The following is a 12,245-nucleotide window of genomic DNA, read 5'->3' as shown; positions in this document are numbered from 1 at the left end:
TTTCAATAATTCTTCTTGCTGTTTATCAGTATATTCAGTCTTCGTGTCACCTGTTTGCTTATTTTATTTTATTCTTTGCTCTGGCTTTATCATTATTGATTAGTGAACCTACCCAGGGGACCAAATAATCAAGCAGACCCCAGAACCAGATTTTAAAGTGACAGTTCTAACATAAAGCTTCGACAAAGGTGGAGTATCTGCTGATACTAACCTCATGTGTTTGGGGACACACTGTCTCATAATATGTCCACTGATCATGATGTTTTTATGACTGTGTCTGTTGTTATGTGTAACTATCACGGTGGTGATGTAAGACAGGTTGGAAGTCATGGCCTAATTAAAGACAGCCACAGGCGGGAATGGGACCAGTTACAAATTACGAATATTTTTCACATCTGAATTTTTTATTTACTTCTAATCCATATGTTTCCAGCACTGATGATACTTTCGTTATTCTATAGGCCTATTTATATCCTTCAATGTCAAATTGTCCTCTTTTATTTTGAAGGCGGCAGACCTCGTTTTCCGGCCTAATGTCGTGTTGCGCAACGTCTCTGGTGGTTATCTTATGTCACACAGACTGTCAGCGGTTATCACCTGAAACATGCGGCCGTGTGCGGCGTGAGCAGTACGCTCGTCTCCTCTGAGTGCCTCCGGTCGTCTCCACCGTGTCCTCTGAGTGTGTCACAGCCGCAGACATGGCTCTGGCTCTGGGATGGCTCTCGGCTCTGGTCGCGGGCGTTTTCTCCGCTCATGTTCTGCAGAAACTCTGCTTCCCATACTTTTGGAGAGACTTCTTCTTTCTCTTGAGGGTGATCAGGTACGGCGTGAAGCTGGAGCTGTTTAAGCTGACATCCAGCGTGTGCACGGTCCTGGAGAGGTTCATCCAGCAGGCGCAGCGTATCCCCAACAAGCCGTTCGTTATTTACGATGGACGCATCCACACCTACCGGGATATCGAGCAACGCAGCAACAGACTCGCCAATGTTTTCCTGGAGAAACTCAACGTGAGGAAAGGAGATTGTGTTGCCTTGCTCATGGGCAACGAGCCCGACTTCCTGTGCGTTTGGTTCGGGTTGGCAAAGGTCGGCTGCTCGATTGCTTTCCTCAACACAAACATCAAGTCCAAGTCTCTGCTGCACTGCTTTAACTGCTGCGGAGCTAAAACTCTGATTGTTGGTTCAGGTAAATATATCACCTGTTGTTCTCACATTCTCCCACAAACAACTGTGGCTCCATCACGGCCAGTCTGACGCCCTGGCTCTGATGTCCATCAACTAGAATACTTCCACAGACCAACACTGTCCTAAATGTATTAACGCTATTTAACCTCACTCACTAACACCCAGTCAAGTCTGTCAGTGAAAAACTTGACATGCACATTGATCTGCTGACCTTAATACTGTTTTTCATTCATTTGTATGATTCTCACATTATCCCGGTTTCTCTCATTAACTTTATTCATACACTGAGCTGCAGATATAAGTAACTGACTTTCACTACTGGATGTCCTAACCATGTTTTGTCATTTAGTACTTTATTTTATTTTCTTAAATTCCATTTGTGACTATTTTTCCTACATTGTACAACTTACAATGGTTGTCCATGTGTTTTTGAGTATAAAGCAGGACAAAAGTGAAATGCACAGCACAGTGAAATGTTTTTTTGTACTTAAAACCACAAATATATCTACTATGTATATCAAAATAAAAATAAGACACTGGAAAAGTGTAAAACATGGGACCTTTAAATGCAAGCAGTTCTGCTATAAGAAAACAGAACTTGCTGGCTTCCTATAATATTTTGTACAGTGATACAAAATATTGAACAGTATTTTCTGTAATATCCTTTGGAGCATCAGTGTAGATCACCTGTCATCCAGGAGTAAATATCTGCTCAAATGAAAGTTGTTTAATGCTGTAGCCTAATGTTGCAGCTGGTGGGTTGAAATAATTTAACTCCAGTGCAGTGGAAACAAACAGTAAGTGAACCCTTTATTAGCTGCATTTAAATATACATTTGCCTGAATATATAGTCAGATCACAGAGCACAATCTACTTAAACAATACACTAAAACCAACAATGAAACCAGTTTGAAGGTGTTCCTCCTGAACATTGTGCATGTCTGATCAGCAGCTACTGGAAGAGCTGGTTTGAGGTTAGTGGTGCCAAAGGATGTCCAACCAGTTATTTAAATCACTTACACATTGTGTTCACTGCACTGGTGACTTATATGGCCAGTTAATGCTGAAAACCAGGTCATTCCAAAGGGTTCACTGACTCTTTCTTGCCACTGCAGGTACAAAACTTTTTTTACCAAAAATGTCAACGTTCATATGAACTGACTTCTGCTGCAGCAGTAACCACTTTGGAACCACGTTCAGCGGCAGAGAAAACAAATAGCCCCTTTAAAACAGAATCATCAGCATGTAAAAAAAGATGTTTTTGTATGATAGAAAAAATGAAGGGCCCAGTCAACTACTCTGTGGCACCCCACTTCCCATGATTTTTGACTCTGAAAGGGTCCCATTTACGTCAGCCTTTTGAGTACGATTTCATAGGTATGAATGGACCCAATTCAAAGTCAGCCCACTAAAACTCATGGCTCCGAATTTCATCAATAAAATGCTGTGAATCTACTGTATCGAATACTTTCTGCAGAAACAGCATGGCCATACCACGGAACTTCCCTCCATCCTCTTCTCCATCCTCCTCCATAGCCACAAACACAGCTGTAATGGGATGGGACAATAATGTTGCTACGCATCAGCTGGAGGTGAAAGGAGGCAACAGTTTTAGAGAACTACAGTGTGTTAGATACAGCTGCACCTCAATGTTACTTTTCATAATTTTCATGACTAATTAGTAATTATTTACCCAATAAAATGTCAAAAAATAGAAAATCTTGCCAATCACAATTTTCCAGAATCTGGTCAGATGACTTCTTGCTTGTTTCTCAAACCAACAGCCAAAAACCCAAAGACGTTCAATGTAAAATGATAAAATGATGATGTAAATAGAAATAATTCAATAACTGCAATCACTCATGTTTGGAGAACTAGTACATATTTGATATTTTTCCTTGATGAACACATACAATTAATTGATAAGTTATCAAAATTGTATTTGATTAAATTTCTTTTGGTTGATTCATTAATTAATCACCTTATAGTTTCCATACTAATGCCAGCGCTCTGTCAAATATTGCTAAAAATGCTGCTTTATATACAGTTTTGAAGTAGTGGTGCTCACCTCGTTCATTTCCAACTTGTGAGATTTTATAAAGCGTTTTAAAGGTAAATAATGTAATTTTTTTTAACATGTTAAACATTTGATAGCTCCATTAAATAGCAAAAGGTTAAAGACTCCTTGTTTTTGCTGTGACACCTAAGAGTGAAGCCCTGTCTCCAAATGGCCACACGACCAATGTTGTTTTTTTTCAAGCTCAGCAGTGAAATGTGTGGAGCTCAGACCACCTGAGTAATTCCTCAGCGCGGAAGTCGATTCTTAAAACTGCTTAACAGCAACATGAAATTCTGTTGAACCATGTTCAGCCTCCACCCATGTTTCACTGTAAGAATGCTGCTTCTACAGTTAATAGGATTCACCATGCTGCAGCCATGTGACAGGATGACAGGTCATTGCTCAACCAAACAAGCATGATGTTTGTCAGGGACACTGTCCTCACTACAACCCCAGCGCAACAGGAGAAGGATTCATGGAAGAGCTGGAACAGGCACTGATAAGAGTAGTGTACACAGAATATTATACTTGCTACTCAAGCCAGTCTATTTATGACAGTTACAGGCATAAATTTCCTGAAGAGTGCAGCGGGTCCTGCAGATTGAAGTATCCTTTATCACTGTGACTGGTGCTGTCCAGCTGCTGGGCTCACTGGATTCTCGCTAAATGTTTTCCAGGCAAACGTTTGATAACAGAAACTAAGGCGACTAGATTTTGGCTGGTTTAGCAAAGTGACCGTTCTGTAATTTAGCCCGAAAGAAGACGACACACTTGATTGTGTATTTGTAGAATTGAGGAATCTGAGAGAAAACAGATTCAGTAGCTCATGGTTCAGGATCATTCAGCAAAATCTGATTCCAGAGGTTAAGGTCATGTGTTGTTAAACATATAAATATAACATGAGATATAGACGTGTGCCTTCTTAGTAGTTAGAAATGACACCAAGGGTCATTATTATTATTATTATCATTATTATTCGGGTTAAGTCGTTCCAGCAGCTTTGAGAACCCGTCACAGTTCGTCTGACTCATAATGGTGAGATCAGGACTCTGTGGGGGTCAAACCATCTGTTGCAGGACTCATTGTTCTTCTTGTGTCTGAAGATAGTTCTTTAGGACTCTGCCTGTGTGTTTGGGCTCATTGTCGTGCTCCAAATTGAATCAGGGACCAATCAGACGCCTCCTGATGGTGTCATGTGATAGACACAAATCTAAACATCTAATGTGCCTAGAAGATGCACACAGTTCTGTATGTTGTCTGAAGGTCAGTGTTGTGAAACAATACAGACCTGTTCTCAGTCACTCAGCAGTATTATGCTGCTGTGAAAATTTGAAGATGAATATCATTTTTTTTGTAATTAGCATAGCATATTGACTTATGCTAACTGGTTGAATATATTTCTTTGATTCTGTTCAAAAGAAAAGTTGCTTACATTTCACCACCTGTCTGACCAAGTGTGTCAAACTTCCCTCTGTTTTTTTCATCTTGTTTTACTTCCACAACATGTTATGCACATTTACTGTGTCTTTATGCTTTTAATAATTTCGTAAAAAGTAAAAACTGAAATATCACATTGACATAAGTATTCAGACACTTTCCTCAGGATTTAGTTGAAGCACCTTTGGCAGTGATTACAGACTCCAGTGTTCTCAGGTCTGACCCAAGAAGCTTTTCACATCTGGAAGATCTGTCAGGTTGGACAGGGACCGTCTGTGGAAAGACATTTTCAGGTCTCCCTGGATGTCTGACTGGGTTCTAGTCAGGGCTCTGGCTGGGCCCCTCGAGGACATTTACAGAATTGTCCCTAAGACACTCCTGTGTTGTCTTGGCTGTGTTTTTAGTCTCAGAGTCCTGTTGGAACGTGAACCTTCAGCCCAGACTGAAGGTCCTCAGGTCCCGGACCAGGTTTTCATAAAGGATATCTCTGCGCTTTGTCGCATCTCCCTCAAAAAACTCCCTAACAGTACGATGCTGCCAAAACCATGCTTCACCACTGGATGCTGAGCAGGTGCCTGTTTTCCTCAGTTCAATCCTGGTTTCATCAGACCAGAGAATCTTGTTTCTCACAGTTTGAAAGTCCTTCACATGCTTTTTTCCAAACTTCCACTGAGGAGAAGCTTTGGTCTGACCACTCAGATCTGTGAAGGCCTTTCCCTCCTGATTGTTGAGTCTGGTTCGGCAGCCCTGGTTGTTCCAAACTTCTTCGATTTAAGAATGATGGAGGCCACTCTTCTCTTGGGAATTGTCAGTGTAGCATAAATGTTTTTGTAGCCTTCCCCATAATCCTGTGTCTGAGCTCTGCAGGCAGCTCTTTCCTCCTTATCCTCTTGGTGTTTGCTCTGATATAAATTTACAGGTGTGAGACCTTTTATATAGACAGGTCTGTGTCTTTCCACATCGTATCCAATCATCTGAGTTTAACGAAGGTGGACTCCAGTCAAGGTGTAGAAACCTCTCAGAGATGATCAAGAGAAACGGGAGGAACCTGAGCTAAATTTTAAGTGTCACGGCAAAGTGTCTGAATACTTTAAATAATCATTCTGCTCATTATCTCCCTGCCTCCGTTCATCCTCATTATCCTGCTGCTTTCTAATTCCTGCAGGGCTGTAATAGGATCGTTCCTCTGGGAGCTTCTATTTTTTTTCCAGGTGGTGATGGATGAAGTAGGATTCATCGATGCACATGTTGCTTTGTTAATCCCAGAGAGACGGCCCTGCAGCGCTGCCACGATTCACAATAAGGACCAACAAAGCAGAGTGTTACACTCCTGTCTTATTTCTTTTTAAGGCTGTGGTGTGTTTACTGTCCCAGTTGCTACAGTGTCTCTCCATCACATTTGTTTACAGCACACTCACAATTAAATCTTCAGGACAGAAAGAGTTAAATTGAAAATATAATTCAAAGGATCCTTTTGTTTGTCTCCATCTCTCAGAATTAGTGGACTGTCTGGATGGCATCCTGACCAGCCTGCTGGAGGACAACATCCAGGTGTGGGCCATGAAGAGCCAGAGCGAGCACACACAGGTGAACACTCTGCTGGATAAGGTCGACGCTGCCTCTGACCGGCCTGTGCCGGCAGCGCTTCGTGCAACCACCTCCCTCAAATCCCCCACCCTGTACATCTTCACCTCTGGAACAACTGGTGAGTCTGCAGGATTTTTTTTTAACAGGTCAGTTTCAGGGAAATGATGATTATTTTAAGTATAGATTAATCTATTTGTTACTTTTAACCTTAATTAGCATATAAAATGTCAAATATCAGCACTTTACAAAAACATGCAGGTTAGGTGTAGGTCAGGTCCAGGATTTCCCTGCCTTTTGCCCAGTGCATGCTGGGATAGACTTTGTAAACCTTCATTAAGTTGATAAGTTTAAAGCCTACTGTTCTTGCGAGACTAAAATTCTTAATTTTCATCAGTGATTCTTTCCATTTTCTGGAAACATCTCCCACAGACTGGAAGAGTCACAGAGTATAAATATTGAGGTGTTTGGCTTCATGAATTATTTACATTTAAACATCATATAAAAAATCTCATCACCAAACTGCAGCAGATTTTTATCCAGAGACAGATCCAGCTTCCCTTTGCACTGTGAGAAAAGTATATTTGCGACAGTCCATCAGTTCTAGGTGATGGTGACATAACCTACAGACCTACTGCAGTTTCCACTCTCAAACCCACAGACGCACCACCGTGTAGCAAAGTTGACTGGTCCTCTGTGGCGCAGAGGATGTGATTAACACTTGTACCTCTTCATCCATAAAGCTCTTATTGGACATTTGCCACCCTGTGTAACATGTGTGCTTGTCTGGACCACAGGATCAGACCAGACTCACTCCACTAACTGTCCTATGCCTCAGGTCCTGCAGGTTTAATCTGAACTTGGAAAATCTGCCTTTAGTTTTTGTGCAGCAAACACATCGGCACGCTCAACCCCCCCCCCAAGACAGTTCAACACGCTGATCTCAAACCACCTCCCCTCAGTGTGCAAATGCTTTCGCTGAGAATTGTCCTCTTTGAATTTGAACTCTGTGTATTTCTGTGTTATCTCGACATCATTTCAAATGATGGAAACCTCAGCGATGTTCGAGGCTTAAACAAACAAATGAAAATGAAATTTGACATTCTGTGTTAATCAGCCAAATTATTAAGTATTATATAGTGTCAAGGTCATTGTTGCTGAGATATTTTGAAGAAAAACTTCATATTAAAATGCAGACTACAAGTGACTGTGGTTTGTGTGAACCAGCACACCTACAACACGTCATTCAGATAACTGTACTTCAACACAGGGTTGTGTCACACTCTCCATTCATATGTTGGGAAATACAGTACATTCAGAAAGTATTCAGACCCCTTCATGTGTTTCACGTTTTGTTGTGTTGCAGCCTTAATCGTTTAAATTCATTTTTTCTCATATTGTTTCACTGTATTTCCAAATATTTATTTATTTGCATTGATTTATTTGGATCCCCATAAGCCACAACCAAGGTAGCAGCTAATCTTCCTGGGGTCAAGTAAACATCACATCAAAAGGGAACAAAAGGGAACAAGAAAATAACAACAAAAACAACCAACAGTAAAACTAACATGAAAACAACATGTTGATAATAATAACAGTGACAGGTACTCACACTATATCTAAACAGCCAGTAAAACATTTGATACAGCTCAAAAAACAATAGTAGTACCACAAACAACAGCAGACACAGTGACTGAAGAAAAAATGAATAAAATTAGGTTAAAAAATGTTTTTTTTTAATTGTTCACCACTCAGAATTATCAGAATTATATTTAGTGATGAGAGCAGAAATGAATTTTTGTATCTTTTTTGAACAGGACTTTTTTTTTTTTTTTTTTTTTTGCATGTTTCCATTGTGAATTGAATTTCCCCTGTTGCAGGGAGATGATGTCAGTGCTTAACAGGCTCTGCAGTGAATCATTTGTTGTCAACTAGATCATGTCCTGGACATTTCTCTTCAGAAAGTGAGATCAGAATTTCGTCTATTTCATCCAATGATATCTCGTAGTAAATAATAACATGAAGCGGCAATTTTTCCCTCTATGTGACCTGTCAATCATCTGAAACATGATCACTCAGATTAGGCCTCAAATGTTTGTTCCCTTTGAAGGTATTAGTGTTATATTCCTGGTTCAGTTAAACTTTTTCACTCACTGAATAAACCCTCTACTGTATTCCAGATTAGTTTTGAATTATTTCACATCCCTCAAAATAATATACTTTTTCTGGTGAATTTAACTTTACCAAAAAATGTCAGAATTTTCTGTAAAGCGTAACATCAGAAGCTGGTTTGGGTCTGACTGCTACAGCTTATGCCTCATCCTTTTCAGCTTTTGCTTTATACAGTTCTTGGTTGATCCAGGGAGATGGTTCTAGCTTTAATTATGCATTTTGTTGGTGGCACATGATGATGGATAGTCAGTTAACAGCTCAGTGAAACAGTCAACTGCACAATCGGTATCGTCCTGTAGAGCAGCAGTCACATCTCTCTGATGGTCTCATCATTTTGCTTCACAGTCACTCTTGGGCATATTTTATTGTGTATATATTGTATGGGCTCAAATCGAGTCAAAAAGATTTCGAGCTTTTAGATCATGTCCATGTGTGCAGTTGTTATTGAAATTTCAGGTCAGATCCAGTGAAAAACTGTAAATCAAACAAGAGTTTCTGTTAAACCACCTGAGGTAAAAAACTAAACAAAAAGTTCAGGTCAGCAGAAACTGAATTCTCCTGTAGATGTGATAATAAACTGGTGAACGTCCATCATTCCTGCAGCAGTGGACAACAATGAAGCCTTAAAAGTTAATGCAAACACTTCCCACAGACTGATGTCTGACAAACCCTCTGTCTGTACAAACTGTTACTACACCCTGTGATGCATCATTAGGACAACACTGTACTACAGGAAGTAGGACTGTACTCTGCTGTCAGAATAGTGAGAAACAGACCAGTAACAGAGGACGACAGACTGGTTGGTCACAGCTTCATCCTGCAGCAACACCATGAGCCACAACATTAGAGGAACAGAACCAAATGCCCACCCCCCTGCAAGTGACAGGGGGGTGGGGGTGGGCAACACAAAGACTGAGCATCTGTTGGTTTAGTGTTATTGACTAAAGGTGCTTGACAACATTTCAGTGTTCGCTTGTCTTTCATTGCCAGAGTCAGAAACCTGTAAGGGTTTCCTCTCAGGAACAGCCACTGAGCTTTTGCAGTATTAATGCAATTACAATTGAAATGCAGTGTTGCATGACATTATGTTGTGTTGTCATGGAGGCAGCATGTGGCTGTGTACTCCCTGTGTGGAGTTAACAGGGTAGCAGTGCCATTAAAATGGACAGAAGGTGCCAAATGTATGTTACTTAATGATGTATCTTGCGTTAATTTTCACAGGGCTCCCGAAGGCTGCAGTGATCACTCATCTCCAGAGTCTGAAGGCAGCGGCAGGTTTTTGGGCGTTTGGAGCGACTGAAGATGACGTGGTGTACATTCCTCTGCCGCTCTACCACAGCGCAGCTTCTTTGATTGGTATAGGAGGAACCATAGAGCTGGGTAGGCCTTTGAATTTCCTCATGACCCTGATCTTAATTCCTTGTATTCACTGTATGTTGTATGCATTTCTTGTATCACGTCAGATGAAATCTAAACATCTAACAAACCACTATATAGATCAAGGCTCACACAATCCAGACAGCTTGAGCCCTGTACTTTTAGCCTATAGTTGTTCATATTGTGGCAAATTGGCACCATTAAAAGTCAAAGTAGCAATTAGCATCTCATTTTCAATTTACGTATGGATGCACAGACTATGTAGAAACTATTACAGCTTAAAATATGTTGATTCTCAGGTAGCTGGTTTATGGATGCTTATTTGCAATGTAGTCTAAGTCACACAAAATCTATATCATCAAATCATATTTGACAGGGTTATGACTCTGAGGGGGCTTATGATTCTTCTTACACAGTATCTTTGCTTCAAGTTTCTCCCTTACCTTCAACCTTAAAAACCTCTGATGTAGATGTATCATCAATGCCACATTCATTTTGAAAGTTTAGACTATTATGTATGTAAACATAAAACTTAAACAGTAAAATTTTCTTTCTGAATAGTTACAGTCTTTTTATTAATTATCACATACATACACTACACTGTCCTGCCTCAGCCCTGAGCTTCTCCACACATTTAGCGCTGATGAACAGTTTTTTATCTGTTACCGGGGCCCCTTCAGCGTACCATGCAAGGACAAACGTTTTTATCTCATCCTGGTCCCACAGGAGTGGCCCAAAGATTGGTAATGGGACCCCTTCTTTTTATATATACATCGCCTCCTTGGGACCAATTATGCACTTGCATGGCTTCTCATATCACTGCTACGCAGACGACACCCAACTATACCTGTCGTTTCCACTAGACGACGCCCTCTTAAGATTGAACTCTCTGTCATCCAAACCAATCAGTATCTGCATTACAATATCAGTATTAAAATCACCTCTTTATCTCTCATCCCAATCAAGGCCACCCAACTCTTGGTCAAGGCCATAGTTATTTCTCACCTTGACTACTGCAGTGCCCTTCTGGTTGGCCTCCCTTCACGCACAGTGAAACCATTGCAGATGGTCCAGAATGTGGCAGCAGCAGCACATAGTGGTCTTTAATCAGCAGAAAAGGGCACGTCACTATGTTACTCATCGACCTCCACTGGCTACTCATGGCCGCCCGAATCAAATTCAAGTCACTAATGCTCGGTGTCAGAGTGACTTGCCAACAATATGACTTGCCAATATGACAGAGAGTAACACATTTAACACATTTTAATGATTTACTCTAAACAGGTGCCTTACTGGACAGAAAGGCAGATCATTGCACCTGAGTTTCAGTGTTTTTGTAAATAATAAATTCAGCGAAGAAAAATAACCACTGAAACAACCTCTGAAGAAGTAGCACTGCTTAGGGGGCGCATTATAACCCCTTGTCATCTAAAAGCAAAGATGGCTGAAGCTCTTGGTAAAACTGGTAAATAAACAGCTGTTAATACTATCGTTGGCTATGTAGCAATAGCAAAACTTAAAATACCTTCTTTAATGTGATATGGATGGGTTAGAGAAATGCAACTGGCAGGGCCTGCTTCCCATGAAGCTGTGCCACATTTGTAGAAAACCATTTGGCTGAAATCAAATATTATGCCATAAAAATCTTCCATAATCAATAAATGTAGGCTTTGTATGATTGTAATTAAGTGATACTATAGAAAATTTCTTGAACAAGAGGGGTCTTTTCATCTTTTGCTCCAAGGAAAATGTGAACTTCAACAAAGAATCACAGGATCACTGAATGTTATCAAGTCATATGGGAACCTTGACCTAGAAAAGGGTGAGAACCACTGAAGGTCTTAGAATAAAATTCAAGACTCTCCAAACAGAGGATCTGATATAAACTTCTATTGTTTTATGATTGACAATGATATGATGACCTCACTACATGAATGTTGCCCAACCACATGCTTTTACGCATCATATGATTTGAGTTCCATGTTAGATACAGAGATGAGTCCACTGCTTAACTATGTGACCCCTTTGAGGACCCGCTGTTTCACTTCAACTAGCAGCTTAATTAGAGTCTCTAGACCAGGAAGTGGACACTGGAGACTATTATGGAGATCATTAATCAGCTATCCTGTTGTAAAACCTTGGGTACTGAATTTTCTCCAACTGCTTCCAAAGTTGGCAGTTCAACGTCCTTCACTGACAGAGACCAACATCCCGACAGGGTGTACGGACAAGCCTTGGTGAGGTCAGTGACCTGAGTTTTAGATTTTGAAATCTAATAAACTTTGTACACATTTGTCACATTTAGCCTTTAGACTCTCCACATGGGGCCAGATGTTATGTCATTTTGAGACCAAGGCTGCTGTTTAAGAGTCAATAAAATCTCCTTTTCTAACTGCTTTACCTCGACCTCGATGGAAAACAGCCTCTAAATG

The 12,245-nt window shown here is 40.6% G+C and overlaps 1 protein-coding gene across 1 annotated transcript in view; it reads left to right on the top strand.

The window, feature by feature from the left end:
* The first annotated feature begins 577 nt into the window (after nt 1-577).
* slc27a6 (solute carrier family 27 member 6) overlaps nt 578-12,245 on the top strand; it is a 30,217-nt gene continuing 18,549 nt past the window's right edge. Inside the window, exons 1-3 of the mRNA XM_071466565.1 lie at nt 578-1,185; nt 6,176-6,385; nt 9,658-9,816. Of these exons, the coding sequence (XP_071322666.1) occupies nt 699-1,185; nt 6,176-6,385; nt 9,658-9,816 (856 nt within the window). The 5' untranslated portion in view covers nt 578-698. The remainder of the gene's footprint in view (nt 1,186-6,175; nt 6,386-9,657; nt 9,817-12,245) is intronic.

This window comes from Trachinotus anak, unplaced genomic scaffold (genome assembly GCF_046630095.1).
Source record: "Trachinotus anak isolate AG129_WGS33_773 ecotype Australia unplaced genomic scaffold, CSIRO_AGI_Tana_v1 ptg000028l, whole genome shotgun sequence".
NCBI classification, from domain to species: domain Eukaryota; kingdom Metazoa; phylum Chordata; class Actinopteri; order Carangiformes; family Carangidae; genus Trachinotus; species Trachinotus anak.
This window is presented reverse-complemented; position numbering and strand designations above follow the sequence as displayed.